Source organism: Coffea arabica, chromosome 7c (genome assembly GCF_036785885.1).
Source record: "Coffea arabica cultivar ET-39 chromosome 7c, Coffea Arabica ET-39 HiFi, whole genome shotgun sequence".
In the NCBI taxonomy this organism is placed as follows: domain Eukaryota; kingdom Viridiplantae; phylum Streptophyta; class Magnoliopsida; order Gentianales; family Rubiaceae; genus Coffea; species Coffea arabica.
In genome coordinates, this window is record NC_092322.1 from 13,363,875 (window position 1) to 13,387,089 (window position 23,215).

Genomic DNA, 23,215 nt, shown 5'->3' on the forward strand with positions numbered 1-23,215 from the left:
TGCCTCTTTTACTTGTCCATATAGAACTTACTTCATTGCCGTGAAAATGGTTTTTTTTTTTTTTTTTGTGTGTGGTTACGATTTCCTTGAGGATCGGATGATAGTTTTAATTACCAATCAAAGATTGTTTCAGGGGTGAAAGCTACTATTCTTCCTTCCAAACTACAACGAAAGGAACTTTTATAACATTTTAGAAAGCTAACTACACACTACAAAGCCTAGGAAGACAAAACCATCGGGAGCTTTTACCATCAAAAGGGATGAAGTGAAAATTTTGCAGGATGATAAATTGTGCGTGCAACAATTTATAGATTGTCCTCGTGTAATGGCTCCTCCTGTTCACACCATCCCATAGTAATGAATCACAAAAGAAAAAAATGGAAGTATTGAAACTCATATTTGAAGATTAATCTGCCAGTTTTCTTTATTTTATGTTTAAGGAATTGCTAATATTTAAGGCAGCTTATCACAAGCATCCCACCCCATATAGTTGGGGGGATGTTGGCCTTTTAGTAACCACAAAAGTTAAAATAAATAAAAATTTTTAAGTACACACTACAAGAAATTAATAGGCACATATTTACATAAAAATAAATACATTGTTGTGTTTTCAAAATCCAGTTTTTAATAAAATGAAAACAAAAATAGTTGATGATTTGGATTGGTTGCAGATGGATGTTAATATTCGTAAGTTTTTATATATTTTACCAGGGGCATATATATACAAGATTATGGATAAATTGATATAGTATAATGGTTAAATTAGATTGGTTAGCCCGTAAGGATTATCTTACCATCTCTATAACAACGATTACTGCTTCCATAGCTCAATTTATGACTTGTTAACAAAAATTACCATGCAATTATATACGTCTAAAAATTTCCATGCACCACAGTATTTTGATTACCAAAGAGTTTATGCTTATATAGCACAATTTCGTTCTTTTTTGTTTTGTGTTGCCTTTCTTTCCTCGGGCTATTATCCTATAAAGAGGTACTACTGACTAATTAGCTAAAAGTAGGTAAACATAGGCTACACCAACGGCCCATGTTGGTATCACCAAGACTTAAATGTCTTGATAGGAGATTAAAAGTTCAACTCTTGCCTTCTATCTTATCACTTAATTATAGTTTCTTCCAATGAAAAAATTCCGTCAGCTCCTCCTTTTCTTAAATTAAACTAGAATAGGTTATACAAATGTTATCGTTGCGATAAAAAAAAAAAAAAAAAAAAAAAGATAAACATAGGCTACACGATGCTAGGTGATGAAAAGTCGCAAGAAGACTCAAGAAAGCGGGACAACGCTGTTCACCATTTTCAGAGTCAGAGACCTTTGATTCTGACTGTTCTTGTGTTTTTAACTTTGGGTTAACTTTTGCAATGTCAACTTAAAAACTTACAGTATTTGATTTGTGGAACACAAAATAGGACAAGGATTGTCATGCCAAAATTGACCCTTTATGCATGCAGGCTCCTTGTCAAAACAAACGATCATCAACTTTTAACATTTTTTAAAGTGCTTTGACCGTGAAAAGAAAGGGAAGAAAAAGAAAATGTGGGCAATGCTAGACTATGCCAAAAGATATATAGAAGGAATTGGTGATACAAGGGAAATTGAGTAATAAAAACATTAGATACAAGATTTAGACTAATTTAAATACGAGTTTTCACTCATTTGATAGCCTAAATTGCTTGTAGATCCTCTAAAATTTTAGAATTAGAGAGGAAAATTATTTATATATGTAGGAATAGCTTGGAAGAATTTAGTTCAAATTTTGAGTGGGAAAAATTGTTAAGTATCTGTTTGGGGCAAAAAAAAAAATCAATAGCAAAAAGAAAGTTTCCAAGGAACATGCTATAGAGGCTGATTGCCCTTGAAAGAACTTATTCCGAGTTTAGTAGCAAATAGCATTACATGCATGACATCGCTAGCTTCATCCCTTGGCCCTGGATTATGCTGCAAAGTTTAGCTTTATGCTATGTATTTTGTTAATAGCTAGGCAGCCAATTCAAGTGTGAGGAGACATTCTTAAGGTCAGTTTCTTTAATTTTAGTGGCCTTCTGTTGATTGTAGATTCAAATCTGTGCAATTTAGAATTAGAAGGAATCCATGTACTTAGGTCAAAGTCAAAGTCAAATTTCAGACAAAGGCCTTTTATTGAAGTTTAAATAACCAAGATTGGATTGTGGGTTCAAATCTATAGAATTTAGAATTAGATAAACCCGTACCGCATTAATTTAGGTTTAAGGATTCAATTAATTTAGGTCAAAGTCAAAGTCAAATTTCAGACAAATAATCCAAATTAAACCCGCCACATAATAGAGACCAAAAGAAAAAGGGAAGGAAAGAGAACTTAAATGGTTTGAAAATTTAGGCAATAGTCGATCTGTTTAGAAGAAATTTAATCTGCGTTCATGATAACGTATGGATTGCTGAAGACGAACATCTCATGATGAAGTGCTGCTTTCTTTCATTTGTGAATGAATTAGATAAATTTCAAGTTTGTAGTATTGATTATTTCTTGTTCCTCTCATGCTTTTGTCTCGTTATTTCTTTTGAATATTTCATGATTTTCATTGGACTTCAGATTTTATTTATATCTACACGCCCACCGCATATTTAGCTACTTCAGAAAAATATGTAAAGTAAGAATTTGGGTTGAGACCATTTTTTTTTTTAACAAACGATAACTAATTTTTATAGATATTAACACTTGATATTACAAGAGTTAATTACAAAAAGGGTAACTACCCCATATCCTTACTAGCTAACTGTGATAGCTATATTGGAAATGAATCTTCCCATTCAAAATTTCGAACCGACCTAACTGCAAACTGAGTCAGTGCATGACTACAAACATTCGCGGTTCTGGGAACAAAAGAGAACAGGTAGCTATCAAAGCTATTCTTTAGGGCCTCAATTATCTCTAACAACTTAGGGCTAAAAAATGCATGCAATCATAAGTTTTAGTGTGTGTGTGTGCCTGAAAAAACTAACTTTTGGTGCAATTTAGAAGAATAAACTTCTAGTAGCTAGGGGGGAAAATGTGCCATATTCCGCTACAACTTGTGAAGTATTTTTCAAATGCCAAATAAAACAAGAATACGTACTGTTTTTAACCATTTCTGCTGTTATCCCCTACACTGATTGAAGCTACAAATTAATTTTGAGCTCACAAAATTCTTACTTAGGACATGAATTTGTTCCAAATTGAAGGTTTACATAATGGGGTTTTCAGTTTTGAATGTATATTAATTATTTCAGTTGTGGAGTGCATTCACATTTGGAAGGGAATCAGATACATGCACATTTGGAAGGGTGTTATCCTTTGATGGTGTTCCAATTTCATTCAAATAATTGAAAATTTATACACACAAGCTTTTCCGCAAACATATAGTTGTTACAAAAGATAAAATCTTATAAAACTAAAAAAAAAATCAACATGCAGTTTCAACATCCACATTTATAAGTCAATGATTTCTGGGGAAAACGATGAAATGAATGCTTTATACAAGAAATGTCAATTTTTTTGCATAAAAAATGTTCTCTTTGTCCCTTTTATTAGAAACTGCCATTTGGCTATACAGGTATCTCTGGTAGGCAAAACAAACGGATAATCCGATATTTTATTGTAAAAAGTCTGTATCATTTCTTTGACCCGACATCTAATTAGATCGCCATATATCCTTCATGAACCTCCCATTTAGATCGGATATTATGTTCCAATGCAATAATTAATTATGGGGTAGAACGCAAAAAATAGCAAATTCAATAACAATATATAATCAGAAAATTCATTAAAAACAAATTTTTTAGTTAAATTCTATCAAAACTAGTTTCATTCATGTTTTATTTTCTTTATCATTTCAAATAGAACCCAACAATGGCAAAAAGAGAAGTGAAAAACTCGTAACCCCAAGTTAAACAAATTTTTCCAACTATTTTTTCCGTGAGTAAAATATTTACATACCTAAGTTAAAGCTTTTCTTGTCATTTTTAACCTGGTTGTTGCTATATATATATATATTTTTTTGTAGGGTAGGAATTTATGTAGCTGTTGACAATTTTTTAAAATAAACTTTTTTTTATATTTGTGTGACTAGTTCATTATTTTCTTTTTTAAAATCAAAAAAGGAAAAAATTTGTGCTGCTTTTGCTATACTTTATATAGATAAATATAGTGATATTTAATTATGTCGCCTTCTGGTGAAGGGAGATAGAGGGTAAAAAAAAAAAAAAAGGTGACGGACGATTTGATGCTGCCAAAGCTCAAATTGGGGCGACCCATTGGCAACTTTTATCTTCTTTTCAACCTTTCTCAATATAGTTTTTTTTTTTTGGGTTAAATTTTTCTTTGGAATTTAGGATTTTTCCATTTTAAAAAGTCCTATATAACCCAAACGGTGATAGTATATACACAGTCAGTGTATATAATATTTACTCTAACTCTTTTTCAATTGTTAGTTTTACTAAATTTGATGTCTTCACGCCAGAACAAAGTGTTTTATCTTTTTTACCGTTGAAATTATCCTTACATGGTGAGGCATGACTTTTTTTTCCGACTTAAAAGTTACCTGAAATGGATATAGAGATCAAAATGATACTTTTTTTTTTTTTTTTTTTTGGTGTGTGAAGGATGAATTTGCATCATTCTGAAAGTGAAGGACTACAAATGTATAGATGCAATATTTGAAGGACTATTTGCTCAATTATCCCAATAATTTATCATCACATGGTCAAATCCATCGACCTCGAAATTCTAAACCTAAAAACAAAAATCTCCGTCTTAAATTGTACTTTGCATCAAAATTTCGATTACCTCTAAGTGTTAATTTACCTTTGCCGTATTATTTCCAGTAATTTCGATGGTTGAAAAAAAAAAACAAAAATATCAAGTGGACTCACTTTCTGATCAAACTTCATTCGTACGCATGCAATATCCACTATTACCTAACATCTAATGACTAGTTTGGTCCAGCGTTTGGTCCATCCTAGGATGTTAAACTGTTAAACCACAACCACAACCTATTTATTTATTATTTAAAAGTGGGACAGAAACATCCAAATAATCTAGAATTTGTCAACGGCATGAAAATTATCCAACAAGTAAACGATTGGACAGGCAACTTGCTTGTTGGTTGACACAGACAAAGATAATTCCACTAACAATCTGCCTAATATTTCCAAATAAGACAAACATTTATATTTGCTACTAGTAGTACTACGTCAAGACCGCTGATCATGCACCTGACTTTGCCTTCTCATGTCGGTAGCATTCTACCAAGTTCTCAGGATTTCAAAGACCCTACGTACTCTACTGCATAATCAGGCATGAAGTAAATAAGGGTTAATTTCAAAAACCTCCCCCGAGGTTCATTCTAATATCGCCTAGCGCTTTCTTAAAGTTTTAAAAGTCTCACTTACCTATCCTATCAATATGATGTTACTAGATGTCCCGATTAGAGGGATTGAAATAACAAAATTACCCCCAATGTTCTCCTACTTTTTTTTTAAGTAGCAAAAGGTTGAGAAAAGATTTTTTTTTTTTTTTTTAAAAAAATCCTACAAGCTAAAATTTCAAAAAACAAATAATAAGAATGCGAACTAAAATATTTTGCTCCCTCTTTGTTGCAAAAATCTATACTTTTAATTTTCATCTTTGCCACAACTGATCTCCTAAAATTTTCATTCTAATTTTCCTCTTTGCAGCAAAATTTTTGTGTCTCTTTGCTACAAAATCTTTGCTCTTAATTGCCATTTCTAACCTCTTGAAGTTTTTTTCTTTTTATAATGTTGAAGTAGTTTCAGAAGCTTCCCTTGCAGGCACAGTAATCTCTAGTTATGAAATGACTTTTAGGTTGTGTTTGGATTGCATTTTTTTGGATTTTTTGTAAAAAAAAATTACTGTAGCAATTTGATGTATGTGAGGTAAAAATGTAATAGGGAAATGTGTTCACAGAAAACGTAGCAATTTTTCTGCGAAAAATGGCTGTCCAAACAAGGTCTAAATTTATTACTTATTGCTCTTACACCTTCTCATAGTTTAAGTTTAGTATTCCACCTTATTTTTTTTTCATATTTCAACATTCATAAATCAAATTAAATAAGGGTAAAAGTGGAAAGATGATATAATTTCTCTCCTCCAATGCATTTTTAAATATTATTTTTACACATAAGGGGTGACAAAATGTTACAAAAATTGTCATTCCAGGGGAACTATGTGAAATTTCTGAAACTTTAGGGGTGTTAGTTGAATGCTGAATGATGTAACTTCTTCCATTGGTGCAGATCTATTCTTTGATATCTATGGTGAATGATGAATGATGTAACTTCAGCCATTTTCAGAACTATTCTTTAATATCTGTGGTGAATGATGTAACTTTCAAAACTTGTTATCCTACATATACAAATTCGAGTAATTTACATGTTTAGTCCCTAAATAAAATTAAAAAATCTCACAAAGTCCTCTCAAGGTGTATTTTGAACTATTGAGTCCCTAAACAATTTCTTAATATTTCATGAAATCCTCAAGTATTATAATAAACTTTTTTTTAGTCCATATGCTTTTCAATTTGTACCAAAGTAGTCCTTCGTCTGGGTCAATGAGTGCTTTCCAAAACCCTCCCCCCTCCCAAAAAGAAGTAAAAAAGATGAAAAAGTGAGCCAATTGAGAATTTATGAGATTCAATTCCACAAAATCACCATATTCTTATCTTGCAAATGTGGTGTTCATATGAGTCAAAGGAACTTTGTGAGTTTTTATCATTCATAGCCCCCAACGTTGCTGACCAACTTATGCATCATACTCAACATGTACATTCTTGAAATTGGTCCGTGGCTTCGATAGGCAAGCAAATATGAGCAGTGATTTTGGATTGTTCTGATTTTCTACACCCTCTTCTTTGGTTTTTCTTTAGCTCAATTTGGTTTTTTTTTTTTAAAAATAAATAAATAAACAAAGCCGGAAAGCAAAAGAGTTCAGAACAAAACTTGAGGGACTTCTAAAACTTAAGGAACAAAGGTGACATTATTCACAAATCTTGCAGTTCAAGAATGTGGATCCAAACACAACTATTGTGCAGAAATTTCTTACATGCATTGCTTGAAGTTACAATAATAGTAAACTTGTATAACTGAGGCCCAAAAATATTTGTAATTAATCCTGTTTTTATATGTGCATTTAATTGGCAGACATCATTTTCAATATACTTCAGCAGTTCAACTCTATGTGATTTACTCAGGTTAAATATGTTCCAAATGAATCAACCATATGTGTATATTTATAGTTAGAAATCATCAAAATAAATGTAAGCCATTATCTATTAGGGCCTACATCTGTGAACATCTGGAAAAACTTCTGTTCTTCTAAGTCAGCCTGTCCAATTCAGTTCATAAAGACTAGGCACTAAGGAGCAGTCAGTTCATAAAAACTAGAAGTATAATTAGTTTAGTTAGGAAGCATTCAGATTCTGCCATTGACATCTCCATCTTTACAGCAATCAGTCCTCATCCAACATTAAAACAAACGAATCTTGTCAATGTTCAAATGCAGCAGAATTGTGTTTGGTCATCCATTCTTTGCATGAACAAGGTGACTGTCATTTTTTATGAGTTTACTCTGTCTTTTTCTCTTCAGAAAACCAGAAATTACTCCAGAGCTTTTAGGTCAATATTAACCTCTTTCAAGAAGGAAAAGAATACCAAAGTGATGGTCCTTTTTCTTGCAGAAAATTTTGTGTTTCCTCAAAGGACCTCTAATGCTTCACCTAATCCTCTTTAACCCGGTCGTCGTTAGAATTTAGAAACGTGGATGGTTGTCCAGAGAAACTGACGCTTTGGACTTCAAAGTCAAGATTCTTCAGTAGGAAAGATATTGGAAAACAAAAAGTGGGAGATTTTGCAGGAATCGCTTTTTTTGGATTGCAGTTTTCCAAGAAAAATTTTTATGTATTTTTTTAATCATATTTCTTATTCACCGTTTTACCTCATAGACATGAAACATACGTCTATTCTATTCGCTACATTATATTTTTCTAAAGAAACTCAAAAATAGCAATTGAAATGAGTAAATTTGATAAAAGTTTAATTAACCTCTAGACTGCTTTCATGCCATTGCAACTTACCCTTGAATGACTTTTATCGTTCATGATGATCGATATGGAAAAAAAAAAAAAAGGGGCAAATTGAAACTTAAGATGTCACTAGAATTCACTTTGGCATTAAAAACAAATTTTGCAAAACTGTTTCACCTAATCGATCGTGGTGAACTCAACAATGGACTCAGGGAATCATTCATGTCACGCTAAGATTTGGAAAAAAAAAAACCAAAGCAAAGGTTTTTTCCGAGGTTTTTATTCAATTATAAAAAAAACATTTTGATTATTCTATGGAGATTTTTCAAAGTATAAGAGTTGATCGTTAGATTGTCAATCCAAACATACTCTTTACAGTGACAGTGTATCGATTTTGGGTGGAAAAAAAAATCTAAATCACAACAGAAAAGTTGCTTTTTTCATAGCCCTAACCTTACTAAAATTGAGATTTAACTTGAAATTGATGATAATCAACTTTCACATGTTGGCAAGTCCAGTGAAAACAACACTTTTTTTTTTCTACTTTAATGTTGATCAAAAACTGCAGCATTGAGGTAAACAACCCGAGTCTTATATTTCCCACACATTTAACGGTTAACCCAAACTCGACTTATTTTTGGGTCAACATTTCCCCCAATGGGCCTCCTTAACACTTTGCCATCCCAATTTTGATGCAGCTGTGATTACTGATTTGAACCCTTTTGGCTGTCTCGAGAAGCCAACGGCAACCGTGAAAGCTTCATAATGCAAGTTCTGAAACTCTACTCCAAGCTACTGAATCATGTGAGAACCAAATGTGGGATTTTTTTCAATACGGAGGAGTGGATTTGAGCATAAGTTTGACAAGCTTCCACTAAATAGTTGAATGATCTTTAAAGAGTCATCAAAGAAAGCATGCCACCATTGTAGCTCACAGGTGACAAATTACTAGAATCAAGCAATTTCCATTTCTTAACTTTAGCTTTTGAGGAGCCAGCAATCACAATCCATCAAAACCCGGTACAAGTACAATTTTCAAAATGTAGCCATATAGATATATATTAAGAATTAACTCTATACAAATGGGTTAAAAGTTACAACTAGCACACTAACTACATTCTTGAACCACATCCCAAAACACCATTGGTTCTTGTTTTCTGCACCCAAGTGTGCCATTGCCAGTCTGTTAACAAAACATGACTCTAGGCCAAATTCTAATCTGTTAGTGGTTTTAACTTCCACAAGCCATGCACTCTTCCCTGTTTGCTAGGGAGCATACCATCTGGGCCATTTTACTATCATCATCAGCAGTTGTCTTTGGTTTATCCTGCATCAAATACGTAAATGCAGCACCTCAGCAAAACAATACAGGTTAAATGTGACAGTTGGGTTTTGTAGTTTAGCAGTACTTACCTTAAGCATTGCAGTGTCTACTGTGAATTTGATGGCATCCGCTGCAGCTCGTGAGCGCAGATAATACATCCCTGTTTTTAAGCCCTTGATATCCACATACACCAAAAATTTGAGACATAAGGTGTGAAATACAGTAGTTTTGGACAAAGAAATAGTTAGTTCTTGAAAACTGATCTACTTGTGCTGCACCAATGATTATAGCTTTGACTTTATCATACGATTAAAAACACTAACCAAACACTTTCTATTATAGTAGTCCTTCAAACATGGAACACTCGTAGCATGACATGTACAAATATTTCTTACATAAATTCATAAATTTAGTGATGTTAGTATTCAAACTCTTAATTAACATCACCCTCAACTAATCATTGTATTGATCCAACTATACCTTTGACCAAGCATGAAAATGAAGCGATGTAAGCTTCCCAAAGTTGGGTTGGTCCATATGAATGTTAAGACTTTGACTTTGGTCTATGTAGCATCCACGATCTACAGCCATATCAACCAATGTCCGCTGTTTGATCTCCCAAACAGTCCTGTTAGTACCAAATTGAGTCAGCATGTTGCAATAAGGAATGTGAGAAAATAGGAAAATAAGGCGTGTAAGAGCTCCAAAATAAGAAGCATACTTGTATATGGCTTTAAGATCTTCATGAATTTCAGGGATTTTCTGTACAGAGCCATCCTCATAGATTATCCTATTCTTAAGTGCTGGAGTCCAAAGACCCATCTCAGTTAAGTCATGAAGCAGATGCTTATTCACCACAACAAACTCCCCACTGGAAGAACAGTAAAACACTCGGATGTCAGCAAATAATACTCAATTCAGAGTGCGCTCAAATAGCATCAAGAAAATATACCTTAGAACCCTGCGACTATAGATGTTGGATGTATATGGCTCAAAGCACTCATTATTTCCAAGAATCTGACTAGTAGAAGCAGTTGGCATTGGTGCTATAAGAAGTGAATTTCGTACTCCATTTGTTGCAATCATTGCCCGTAGAGCATCCCAATCCCACCTACTTGAAGGTGTTACTCCCCACATGTCTGGCTGAAGAATTCCCTGCAAACACAGTGGCCAGTGATTACCCAGTAGAAACATTGCAGAGATGAAGATATCTTAGCTCAAATACTTGCTCCAACTTTTTTAGCATAACCAAGGGCTGCTCAAAATGGAACTAGTAACTATGTTGAACTTGTTTCATCATTTCAACCACATAAAGACAAGGACTTTAGTTTGAAGAAGTCCAATAACTAGCAGTAATAATTCCAGATATGCCAAAGCAAAAAACAAGCACAAAAGCACATGTAAACCAGATCGACATAAAAAGTTAGTAACTAAACAATAAGACATCATATGACTACTGGTGTCACTGTAAGGAATCTTTAGAATACCTTGCTCACAGGACTTCCATCATAAGTTTCATATGGGCCATCTTTAGCAGCTAATTCAGAAGAAGATTTTAATGCATAATAGTATATGGTCTCAAATATGTCCTTGTTCAGCTGTTGAGCCTGTCAGAACAATTGGCTGCATGATCAGACTGCAGTGAATCAGAAATTCCAGCAAATAAGCAAAAGGTACAAAATTTACCTCAGGTGAGTCAAAGGCCATGCCAAGCAATATGAAAGTGTCAGCAAGGCCCTGGACTCCAATGCCAATGGGCCTGTGTCGAAAGTTGGATCGCTTTGCAGTATCAACAGGGTAGTAATTGATGTCAATTATTTTGTTCAGATTTGAAGTAACTATTGCAGTAACCTGTTTCAAAGAACAAACCAAAGCCAAATCCACACTTCATGTTTATGACAAACGCTCATATTTCAAAGCAACAGGAAATTAATGGAATAAATATAACCTCTGCTAGCTTGTCAAAGTCAAAGAATCGATTTGCAGAACCTCTGCTGCCAACAAGTTTGGACGGTTGTGATTCAGATGTGAATCCCTACAAAAATAAAATAAATAAAACAGCCCTTGCTCAATAATCAATTAAGGGAATTTTTAGAAAGAGCAACTTTAATTGAAAACATCTGCCTATGATAACTACCTTTTCTCTAACATATCGTGGCAGAGCAATTGAAGCCAAATTGCACACAGCAGTTTCTGTAGGACTTGTGTATTCAATGATCTCGGTACACAAGTTAGAAGATTTAATTGTCCCCAGGTTCTGCTGGTTGCTTTTTCTATTGCAAGTATCCTGAGAGAAAGCAAACAAAAAGGTGGGTAGAATAACTCACAAACAAGCATAAGCGCCAAATTTAGCCATAAGAAATGCCCGAACTCCACTAACCTTGTACAGCATGTAAGGTGTTCCAGTTTCAATCTGGGATTTCAGGATTTCAAACCAGAGATTCTGTGCCTGAACAACTTTTTTTGCCTTACCCTATGAAAAGAAGTCACTCTTAGATAAAACCACTCCCAGAGAATGCAAGGACAAACTAGTAATATCTGATTGTCTGGCTATATACCTGTTTTTCATATTGAGTGTAGAGCCTTTCAAATTCTGTGCCCCAGCAATCAGCCAACCCAGGGGCCTCATTTGGGCAAAACAAGGTCCATTGTTCATTCTTCTGTACTCTTTCCATAAAGAGATCAGGCACCCAGAGAGCATAAAACAGATCTCGAGCCCGGTGCTCTTCCTGCAAACCAAGAAACTCTCACTGCCAATTAGCCATTAATCAAACAAAAATCCAAAAGCATCAAAGTACCATCAAAAGCTAATTAAAATACAGACTATGTACATGGTTGGATTCATATGATTAATATGTAGAGTCATGCATACAACTGAGTCAACAAATCAACCACATACCTTCCCATGGTTTTTCCTTAAATCCAAAAATTCAAAGATATCAGCATGCCATGGCTCCAGATATACAGCAAATGCACCTATTGACAGTAGAAAGCTGAAATAAATCAAATAGAGGAACCACCTTAACAAGGGATATACCAGAGGGCACATAAAACTGTTGCATACCCTTCCTCTTGCCACCGCCTTGATCAACATAACGAGCAGTATCATTGAATACTCGCAGCATTGGAACAATACCATTGGATGTTCCATTTGTTCCACGAATATAACTTCCTGTGGCACGGATGTTATGAACAGATACACCAATGCCCCCAGCTGATTTGCTGATAACAGCACATTCCTTGAGGGTATCATAAATGCCCTCAATACTATCCTCTTTCATGCACAACAGGAAGCAGCTACTCAACTACCATCCACAGCACATAACCATGTTAGAACGCATATTGTTGGAGGCACAAATCATATGGAAACTGAAAATGAGAATATCTCAGAGATGCAGAACTAAAAAGATTAATTTTCTTGCATAGTACAGTCAATGCAAGTGTAACTTCTAAGTTTCAAAATTTAGCTTACTTGTGGCCTTGGAGTTCCAGCATTAAAAAGGGTAGGAGAAGCATGAGTAAACCATCGCTGAGACATCAGGTGATAAGTTCTTAAAGCAGAATCAATATCATCCTTGTGGATTCCAACAGCTACCCTCATCAACATATGCTGTGGCCTTTCAACAACCTTTCCTTGGACTTTTAAGAGGTAAGACCGCTCAAGTGTTTTGAAGCCAAAGTAATCATAGTCAAAGTCTCGGTCATAAATGATCTCACTGTCCAGACGAGCAGCATTCTGAAACAAACATTACATCAATTATGCCACTTGAGAATACAGGAATACAAGCTAAAAATATAATATGAAAACCTGCAATCAACTGAATCTTCTCGATTGGCTTATGTTTGGTGCAACATGCACAAATGTGTACATCTGTGTGTTTCAGAGGCAGAGCATCAACAGAATGCCAAAAAGGATTTCTTACCTTCATGATTATCTCATAAACATCATCAGCAATCAAAGGAGCTTTAAGGCCTGATCTTTCACTGACATGGCCATACATGTCCTTGACCCTGCAGCCACCACAGGAAGATTTAAAAATTATGTGATATATTTCAAACTCAAAATTCAAACCTGATATATAGAATTGGCAAAATCCCACAAGGACTCACGTCTCAGAAAATGATTTCTTGGTGTTTTTGTGCAGATTTGAAACAGCAATTCTTGCAGCCAACTGTTGAAAACAATAATCAACAGTAAGTAAAGCCAATATTAGCTTCCATTCCAACCACAAACTCTCATACTGATGACAAATGTGTAAAAATTACTAGTTCACTTAATCTACCCATCCGTCAACAATTTGACCCCGTAGCCAACAATAATCAATATAAGCAACAACCACACAACATAAACACCACAAAAAACTCAACATCCTCAAGTGGGTTTGGCTACTATTCATTCATTGCGCAATTCATTCAACCGGAGAGAACCAGATAACTCAAAATCATTACAATAAATCATATAATTAGAAAAGATATAGATCTAGAACATGCTCATATGAGTACATCAACACACACATAAAACAGAATCTGCAATAAAGTTAACAGAGCCTTGAACCAAAACAGCAAAAATCGATAATCCAAGTTGAGAAAAAACAAAATCCTTAATCAATTAATTAACCATCATATAGAATCCAATTGTTAAAAGATCTGATCACAATTAGAGAAACAAAAGAAAAAATGGAAAGCCCAGAAGGAGATTTTACAGAAAACTACTCACTGAAGCATAATCAGGGTGGTTAGCAGTCATGGCCGCGGCGGTCTCAGCAGCCAACTCATCAAGCTGACTAGTAGTAACCCCCTTGTAGACGCCGGCGCAGACCTTCTGGGAAACCAAAACCGGGTCGCAGTGGTCGCTGCTGAGCCCATAACTCAACTTCTTCAACCGGGCAGTAATCTTGTCAAAATGCACAGCTTCTTGCCTCCCATCTCTCTTCACCACATACATCTCTTCTCAAAATTAGCAAAACGGATAACTGCCTTTTCTCTGGGGAATTTCGTCAAACGGCTTAGAGGCTACAGAGCAAAATGACGATAGAAGATGGCATATATATATATATAGTGGGAAAAACAAGAAACCGGCTTTTTAAATTTGAAATCTGTACTTAAAAATTGAAAGGGTCTACTGGGCTTCTGGTTTTTCCCTCTAAAAAAGAAGAATTTAGACGACGGGATTTGAAATTTTCCCGCCAAGAAGCAGCAAGGTTTGGTGGCGGGCACTGAGGAAAAGGCGCCTGCAGTGCTGGTTGGACTGGATGGGGGTGGAGCAGGAGCTGGGGTCCACTTGGGCGTGCTTTTTTCGCCTTTTACAACTAATGCTGAAAAGGAAAGAATGGAAGTGATTAGGCTAATACGCATCGAAAGGCACAATGGGGATATATTTACGTTCATGTACCACAATTGTTGTGAATGAATGGGGGGTGGAAGTAAAGCTTCCATTGAAAGTTTTGGAAACGTTGGACCTGATAAAACTTGGCGTTTGAATTTCAAGATTCATCCTTCTTGTGGAAGCTTGGGAGTTGGAACGGTAGTAATCAATTGGTTTCTTTATATTTTTTTTTTCTTTCTTGGGACTATTTACAAAGTTGGGGAAGTCATCTTACAAGTCACAATTTTTGGATCAGAGATTATTAAAAAAAAGAATGTTTGTCGAAATGAAAAGATATTTATGATGCAATTATAAAAAATTCCCGATTGGATTGCTATTTTCTTGAGTTTTTGTAGAAAAATATACGATAGCAATTTAATGTATGTAAAGTAAAAGATGATCGAGAAATATATTTATAAAAAAACGTAAAATTTTTTTGAGAAAAAATAACAATACAACGTACCATCCAAGCAAACCTGGCTCTTTTCTCGAAAATTTTCTGAACAAATGGAAAAACAAAAAATGAAGGCGAGTTCTTGATATGCGGAAATAATTACACTTATTGAAATTTACAATAATAAATCATACATTAATTAATCTTTGTAGATTTATTAGATGAAGTGTTCAACGAGAGTGACAATTAAGTGCAACAATATATAGGCCGGCATAGATTTCTCTAGTTGTGTTAGCCTTTCTATGCCAAATGTCCTTTTTTAACCTCAAAAACAGTAAAAGACCAATATCAAAAGAGACATTTTGTCTCATGCGTGATAGAACAAAACACGTTAGTCTGATTTAGATATAACAAAACACGTTGGTGTGATTTAGGGCTGCTCACGGCCAGCAGATCAATATCGAGATCGAGTTCAAAAATATTAAACTTGTTAGACTCGCTAGTTCGATTATATATATATTTTTTTTATTTTTTATTTTAATGATAAAATTACATATATATATATCTCTAATATTTTATTATTTATTAAAAATTTATTATTTTATTCATTTTTAAAAATAAAATAATTATTTTTATTTTTTAAAATAAAAAAAATTATTATTATTTTATTTTGTAAGCTCGAGTTCGAGCTTCATAAAATTAATTAAAGATTAAGCTCGTTTGCACCCTGTGATTTGAGCTAGCCTCTTTAGAACCTAGATACTGTGCAAAGGGGCGTAAATTTTCTCAATTACCAATTGACAAGCAACAGTATACAACCAGTGTGTGAAATATATAGGTATCTGGTTTCATGCAAGTTTTCAACAGTCAACCAGATTAAACTGTCGAGTTTAACTCTAGCTTCCTGTCATCAACCAGGACTTCGGGTATAATACAATGGAATGGTTGTTATAAATCAAAAAAATCACTACTCTGACAATCAAACAATTCTGTTTAGAGGGATTCTTTCATTTTGTCGAGCAACTCGGTCTGCAGGAGATATCCTCTGTGGCATTGTCATGCCGCCAGAAACGATGATTTCTGCATTTGGTATCCAAATGTGAGAAATGAAGCAAAACAGTTGCAAAGAAAGAAGTAAAATGCATGCAGGTGTAAAATCAAGGCCGTAGTCATTTCTTAATGAGCAATTTCCAGCGCACTAATTTAGCCAAAAATGGTACGTTGTTTGGGATTCATGGAAAGGACAGCTGAGCACTGAGCAGAGTATGGAAGTAGATTATACACAAGCTTCTGTACTGATAAAGTTGCACAGTATATAGATGGTTCTCAAGTTGAGAGACCAGAAGGCAAACCACATATACAACTCACGCAGCACAAGGCAATCATAACAAAGCTCATCAGATCTAGAGCAGAACAGTCCATGTATGAAAATTAAAAAGAGGTGCACCAGCCCATCAAAAAGATTTGAAAGTGGCTTTTCACCAGTTAAAAAGCTGTATTTTTTAATCTCTCTTTAGAAAATTAAATACCAAGATTATCCGGCCAAAATATGAGAATTGCGCATGCACCCTACAGTTTGGATAATCAGGTCATATTTTCAGCACTGAGATGATCTCACAAGCCCGAGAGCGAGTCAGAACAAAAGCAATTCAAGAAATACCTTATCTAATAAATCACTGAACATTCACAAACAGCGTGACAAATACACTATATCCAAGCACAATGTATTGTTAACATGTAAACAACATACCTATGCCTTCACGAATTGACAAATTTGGCCTTATGACATCCTTAGAGTTGACTAACAATATGTCACCAAGATACAAGTGGTTTGTTGGAACAAATACGCTACACAATTCTTCATCTCCATCATCTCTCTGTATCAAAAGGAACTTATAAAACCATTTGAAGACAGCTATTAACAGAACTAGCAGGGAAGTATAGAAGAAGTTCATGCTGAAAAATTATCAAGCAAAAGCAGGTACTTCAGTCGAAGTCCAAAGATTGGTAAAGATTTACGTACACAAAAACTCGAGCGTTGATCTTTTCAAAGTTAATCATGTTTAAAATAGTATATTAATGTGAGAACTGTTATTAAAAATGCAAAAAAACTCAAAATTTTTACTAGTGATTAGAAGTTAAAATGCATGAAGCAAGATATGTGTGTAAAAACATCCATCTTTACTTCTTGAATTTGGTCAATTTTGAAAAAGTCTGGACTTAATTCAACAATCCACTAAGAACCAAGTGGCTTGGAAATAAAAGCAAACTTACTAAGTGTAGAAAAAACAAAAACCCAGTCATTAACAAACCACGAAGTACCTGAAGGAGGACTGTGGAAGTGATAAATCCAAAGGCATATTCACCAACACGTGGGTGACGGATAATAGCAACTTCTTTAAATGCAGTTGTGTTTTGGTCTGAAACAGAATATCCAGACAGAAGGTCAGCTTAATGGACTCTTGGAGATGACAATTCTGAAAAACAAAGTATATGAAGTGGTAACACATGAGCATGACGCCATCTTCTGACCTCAAGAAAACAGTTGTCTGTTTAATCTCATGTTTATGATAGTTTGGGTTTGGTGACAGCATTGTATTTGTGCAGTAGCTTTATTAAGCTCTAAGTAGATTTGCGTGGCATACCCAGACTCAGGAGTATCATTACCAATTAAGACCACCACTTCTATTTCGGCTAAGAAAAGAGTGTAATAAGATCCGGAACATATAGTCGACCATCAAGAATGAATAGTCCATGGAGACTGAGAAAATATTTGCAGGTGAATATTAGCATATGAAACTTTTATGTCCATGCAGAGATTAAAGTTGTTCCTATATTCTGGAGAATTTGGTCAAAGTTGTTTAAACTTATTTTAATCAACTACATAACCTACATGAAGCAAAAAGATTCAACAAAACTATCATAATCAACTCAATGTGTCAATATCTTTGTCTCTAAAATAAAAGCCGAGGCTAATCAAGATCGTGCATAAGATTTGAAAGTTACAAAGGAAAGCATGGACTTCTGATAAAACTTTGATTCTTTAATAAATACATCGACATAGACATCCAACACGTGTATATCCCAAAAATAATGAAACATGCCACCCACTATAATGCAAACATATTTAGGTAAGAAAAAATATCCTTGCCAGGAGAAATAGCAGCACTGATTTGCTTGGAGGCCGAGTAAATATGTTTCACAAAAGGCATTCGCTTGATAATCCATTCTCCAATCCAGAAAACCGTGGCACCCAGCCAAGATGATACAAAAACGCCAACAAGGAAGACAAAAACTAAGGATGTGACAAATCCAAGTCCTGCATCATGAAGAACTGCATAAAGGACAAAGAAACAGACACATACAAACATACTAATAGAAAGAGAAAAAAAATAAAGACCAGGTTCTGCAAAAATAGTTAGATACCTAACAATAATTGGTCAAACAATTTATGGACTTTGCTAGGAAAAATGTCCATATTGCTGTCAAATTAGTAATAAAAATGCAAATATCTTATGATAGGGAACATAAATAAGTCCTGCGTGTGCCTGAAACTATGTTTATGACCCCACAAAAGACATATTTATCTGAAGCATTAGGCTTTGAGATCCCAAAGAAATTTCTCTAATAGGATGACAATTGACTCGTACAATAAATTTAGAGAGGCAATCCAACAGAGTTAAATATTTGTAGAATCCTAGGTTGATAATAGGACTTCTTGAAAACCAAATATCAAAATATTGCTCCCTTCATTAAAATGAAGGGCCCAAATATTGTAATGTCAGGCAGGTGAGCTGAAGAGGATATGACTAGTAATTAAGTCAATTGACTCCAACTTCATATAGCAAATAACAGGTTGGATAACCAAATACTAGGTACTATTGAATTTTTCATTTAAGTCAAGAAGCTGGGAACAAGTTTTTACAGTTTTTGGCATTCTTGAAGTTCAATACACGGAAATAAATCAGTTAACCTTGACTAACTTTTGATTTCCTTATATCAAGAGCAAAAACTTCAATGGATTTGTCAGCTTCAAGCTCAACATCTGACTGCAGCTTAAACTCTTATGATGGGAATTCATCAAACATTTTGCAGTTCAACAATTTTCACAAAAGCCCATAATTTCAGTTGTAGCTCCTCACTGTCACTTAAGTGCAATATTAACAGAGTTTGCAAAGCATTTCGACTTAATTACACTGGAAAAATTAATCTTCTCCAATTATTGTCAGAGGGTACACAAAAACAATTTTTGAAAATTCCACCCTTGTTGTACACTCTCAGTTATTTTCCACGAGTTCCAGTCTTCAACCAAGCGTCATGTTGCTCTTCACTTCGTAGAACCATAAGAATAATAGATCTATCCCCATTTGGCACATTTACTTACGCTATTACAAACAGTTATATAAGACTATAAGGCCTAAATAAGAAACAAAAGAATGGTACAGCATACCAAAAATGTCAATGCCCAGTTGCTCATATAGTGGACTGAAGAAACCATCAACAAACTGAACAAACCACCATGTGACAAAAAACGTAACTGCAACAGGGAAGAGTACCACACTGCAATTCAAATTCTGCGATGATTAGGCTCAAGACTGTTAGAAAACTGAGAAATAATAAAATGAAACAGCAAACTAGTTACCATCCAGTCATGAACTTCTTCGAAACCCAACTTTGAAGGAAGAAACAGCAAGCCTGAAAAATTGAAGAAAATCATGAGATAAGACATCCAAAAGAATTTTGTAAACATACAGATGCATCAGCTCAGACTCTTTCATGCTGAAAGGATGCTTGACAAAAGATGCAATGGTTGAAATTGATATTTATTGTATAACTTCAAACACATATTCTAATACTTTTGGCAGTGATAAGTATGCCATGTGATTGAGAGGTGCCCTAAATTTCAGATACTGATTCAGTTAAAGACACATAGATATAGAATGAAATTATCAAATTTTAGTAAAGGAATCTTTAGCCAAAAAACTAGTTCAATCGGAGTAACTGTAGCACTATTGCAAGGTATTTATAATGAACAAAAGATGCAACAAATGACTAACTTATATTCACCAATATTTAAAAAAAAAAAAAAGAGTGGCATTCGGTCACAAACAAAGCAATGCGTTGCTCTCATTTACTTCACAGAATTGTATTTATCATCATAACATCATCATCATCAGAGGGTATGAAAAAGGATGGACAAAGAGCCATTCTGATTTCTGCAAGTGTACATATTCTCTCTTATGTTTGAAACATTCAACGAGTCAAAAATGGTATTCAGATGCTGGCAGCTTGAAAATGCTTATAGTACAGAAAATGAAGACAAGATCATTTCCCAAGCTCACACTCATCAAAGCTCACACTCATCAAAGCTCACACTCATCAAAGAAAACGCAATTATCCAACCTCAGACCATCCCATTTGCAGCAACCCTCAAAGAATAATGCCAAAATAGAACTTCATCACAATGAAAAGATGCTCATTTTACAGAACTTCATCTGCCAGGACGATGGTTGCATCATCTGACCACAACACCTAGAAGAGTTGCTTGAAAAAATATGCACTCTGAAGTTCCATGGCAAGGCATGCATGATCAACCAAAGCCAACTTCCTGTTTACTTCAACAAATGGCTAATTATAGGTCAAATTAACAATAGAGCAAAAACACAGTCCAAGTGGGTATTCTGAACACTCTTACCGCCACTGTCCTCTTATGTGATGAGAACCTTATCTAATCAATATACTAGGTGAATACTCTAGAAAGTAGTGTTATATTATTTATCCAAAAGACACGATATTACTTATCTATACAACATAGAGCCACATATCCTTTTAGATTCTTTGTAATATATCAATGTCTTTGTTAACCATCTCAGACTAATCGGATCCTAACTTCTGCCAGAAAAATGGGTTGCGCATTACAATCTTACCTTGTTTCATTATTTCCCACAGAGCTGTCAACAGTATACCATTTTTTTTAGCATAAGAACTGTCTATTGTTGTTTCACTGATTCTGTTTCAAGTATCAGATCATGAACTGGATCTGGATTCGAAGCATCCTTGCTCCAGTTGAATATCCCTTAGAAACACATTCCATGATTGGTCATGTAAAACCTTCGACATCCTTCAGACTGTAATGAAAAACTCAATTACACGCATAAAATGAAACAACCAATCAAACTCCATCAGCTAGAGTTATCAATCTACCCATAAAATGCCCAATTAACTTAAAATTTTATTTGAATATTGAGGGTTCTATTTTCTTGTTATTGAAATTCAATTAAGAAGCATCACATTCAGATAATACCATGATTTCCCCATATAAATGGGTTCAGAAATGTTCATTGAAAATGTACTTAACAAGACATCCAATATAAGGAGGTCCAAATTTAATGAAATGAAAAGGGTATTAAAGCAAAAATAAATAAAAACGGTGGAACAAATAGGCAAAATTAAAACAAACTACTACCTTACGGGTGGAAGAATTGGACGAATTGGGGGAAGATTTAACTGGGTTTTCGGGATCTTCTTCATCAACGCTTTGACTGAGTGGCACTGACGTGGCATCTTTCTCGTCCGCCATCTTCGTTTTCTTCTCCCTTTTTGCGGATTCAGAACAATCTAACCCAAAGGTTTTCTGCCCAAAGAATGAACTAAGACCAGACCTGACTAGACTTGAGAAATATTGGAATTTTATCACTATGGTATTTAGACTTGGATTGGAATTGAAGTAAAAAAGCTGTAAAGCGTTTAAAGAAACTAGCGTGAACAACAAAAAAAAAAGTGAATACCCGTGATATGCACGGTGCTTACATTATTAAAAAAAAATTACAATCTATGGAAGAATTTAAAAATAATAAAATATTATAATCACGGTACATGAAAGTATATTTTCAAAAATGAAACTTTGTAACAATAGTTCAATATATGATAAAAACATCTCCATTATTATAAACGATCATTTCGATGAAGGTTGGATCCTGAAAAAAAAAATAGAAATCTATATCATAAATTGAGCGACATATGGGTCCAATTAAATATAATTGAATATTTAATTTGATAAGTAAATGAAATACTTACAGACATTTTGCCTTTGATTTGATAATCTTCTACGAAGGTGTTAACATTCTTCACACCAATCAACCTTGAGTACGAACGCCAGTTTTGGGGGTTTAATTAACTCTATTGTTTTTTGTAGAGTTCGCACTATGAATGAGAATGCACGATTTTTGCATGAATTAATGTGTTGGTCGAACAATGCACCTCCATTTTTCTGACAATGAAAAGCATACATAGTTCAAAATTATCTTTTATTTTAGATAGTTTGTAAATAATATTGTGTAAAAAAATATACATATAAATAATGTATACCTTTGTTTTTAAATCTCTAAGATAAGAAGTATCACAACAAAACATGAATCGTGCATGTTTGTCTTGAAGCGCGAGGTATAGGCTACCACTGGAATCTCTAACTTCTATGTTAACATTATATCTGTTAAGAAGAAACTGTGATGGATGATGCAACAAATTATATTAAAATTCAAAATATCTGAAAATAATTACCTGACAATAGTGTCGACTACATCATTACAATGGATACACACCATTTTTGTAAAATGAGATTGACATGGTTGGCCACAATTTTTGCATAACTCATGGAACATATTGTCTAGGTTGATACTTTGAATGTAAGTAAGTATCCGAAAATATTTAACCTAAAACCATCCAAAGAATGTATAGATTACAATTATTAATTTGAAACTACATGTAAATACCTGTTCATTACTTAATTATTTGAGAGGATGTGTACCGTGGGGATAACAGCATATTCGGATATCCATATTCTCTTAGTATTTGATATCAACAATGCTTGGGATATTATAAAATTGCACGACCGCAACAACGTCACTAATTTCTGAGCACATTTATCATTTTCAAACCTGCATATTTTTCAAATACATATTCGTAAGGGTATGAAATATTTTTAGTAATTTAATATTTTGGTATTTGTAAAACTTACCAACTGTGTAGGTATTGAGCAAAATCCAAGTAGTGATTGAT

General features: G+C 34.3%; 2 protein-coding genes across 2 annotated transcripts; both read right to left on the bottom strand.

The window, feature by feature from the left end:
- Positions 1-9,019: 9,019 nt before the first annotated feature.
- Positions 9,020-14,770, bottom strand: LOC113699349 (ribonucleoside-diphosphate reductase large subunit). The gene is made up of 17 exons (XM_027219650.2): positions 14,116-14,770; positions 13,509-13,570; positions 13,322-13,409; positions 12,871-13,134; positions 12,463-12,703; positions 12,298-12,374; positions 11,957-12,127; positions 11,779-11,871; positions 11,536-11,685; positions 11,347-11,433; positions 11,085-11,249; positions 10,886-11,005; positions 10,351-10,553; positions 10,120-10,269; positions 9,879-10,026; positions 9,488-9,571; positions 9,020-9,401 (listed from the first exon to the last, which is right to left on the bottom strand). The coding sequence occupies exons 1-17, from the start codon at positions 14,341-14,343 to the stop codon at positions 9,306-9,308; spliced, it is 2,427 nt and encodes an 808-aa protein (XP_027075451.2). The 5' UTR covers positions 14,344-14,770; the 3' UTR covers positions 9,020-9,305.
- Positions 14,771-15,968: 1,198 nt separating this feature from the next.
- Positions 15,969-21,899, bottom strand: LOC113700159 (protein LIKE COV 2-like). The gene is made up of 7 exons (XM_027220665.2): positions 21,624-21,899; positions 19,800-19,852; positions 19,608-19,717; positions 18,309-18,476; positions 17,480-17,577; positions 16,908-17,034; positions 15,969-16,237 (listed from the first exon to the last, which is right to left on the bottom strand). Exons 1-7 carry the CDS (start codon positions 21,735-21,737, stop codon positions 16,137-16,139), a joined length of 771 nt encoding a protein of 256 aa, XP_027076466.1. The 5' UTR covers positions 21,738-21,899; the 3' UTR covers positions 15,969-16,136.
- Between the last annotated feature and the right edge of the window lie 1,316 nt (positions 21,900-23,215).

Bases quoted from the DNA above. Each gene is read 5' to 3' on its own strand.
- LOC113700159 (XM_027220665.2), bottom strand. From the start codon at position 21,737: ATGGCGGACGAGAAAGATGCCACGTCAGTGCCACTCAGTCAAAGCGTT. The intron at 17,578-18,308 runs GCAAGGATATTT...ATTCTGTTTCAG, and splicing joins CAGTGCTGCTATTTCTCCTG to ACCAAAACACAACTGCATTT. The intron at 16,238-16,907 runs GTATGTTGTTTA...TACCAAATGCAG, and splicing joins GTCAATTCGTGAAGGCATAG to AAATCATCGTTTCTGGCGGC.
- LOC113699349 (XM_027219650.2), bottom strand. From the start codon at position 14,343: ATGTATGTGGTGAAGAGAGATGGGAGGCAAGAAGCTGTGCATTTTGAC. The intron at 12,704-12,870 runs GTAAGCTAAATT...TGTGGATGGTAG, and splicing joins CTGGAACTCCAAGGCCACAA to TTGAGTAGCTGCTTCCTGTT. The intron at 9,572-9,878 runs GTATAGTTGGAT...GTGGATATCAAG, and splicing joins ATTTTCATGCTTGGTCAAAG to GGCTTAAAAACAGGGATGTA.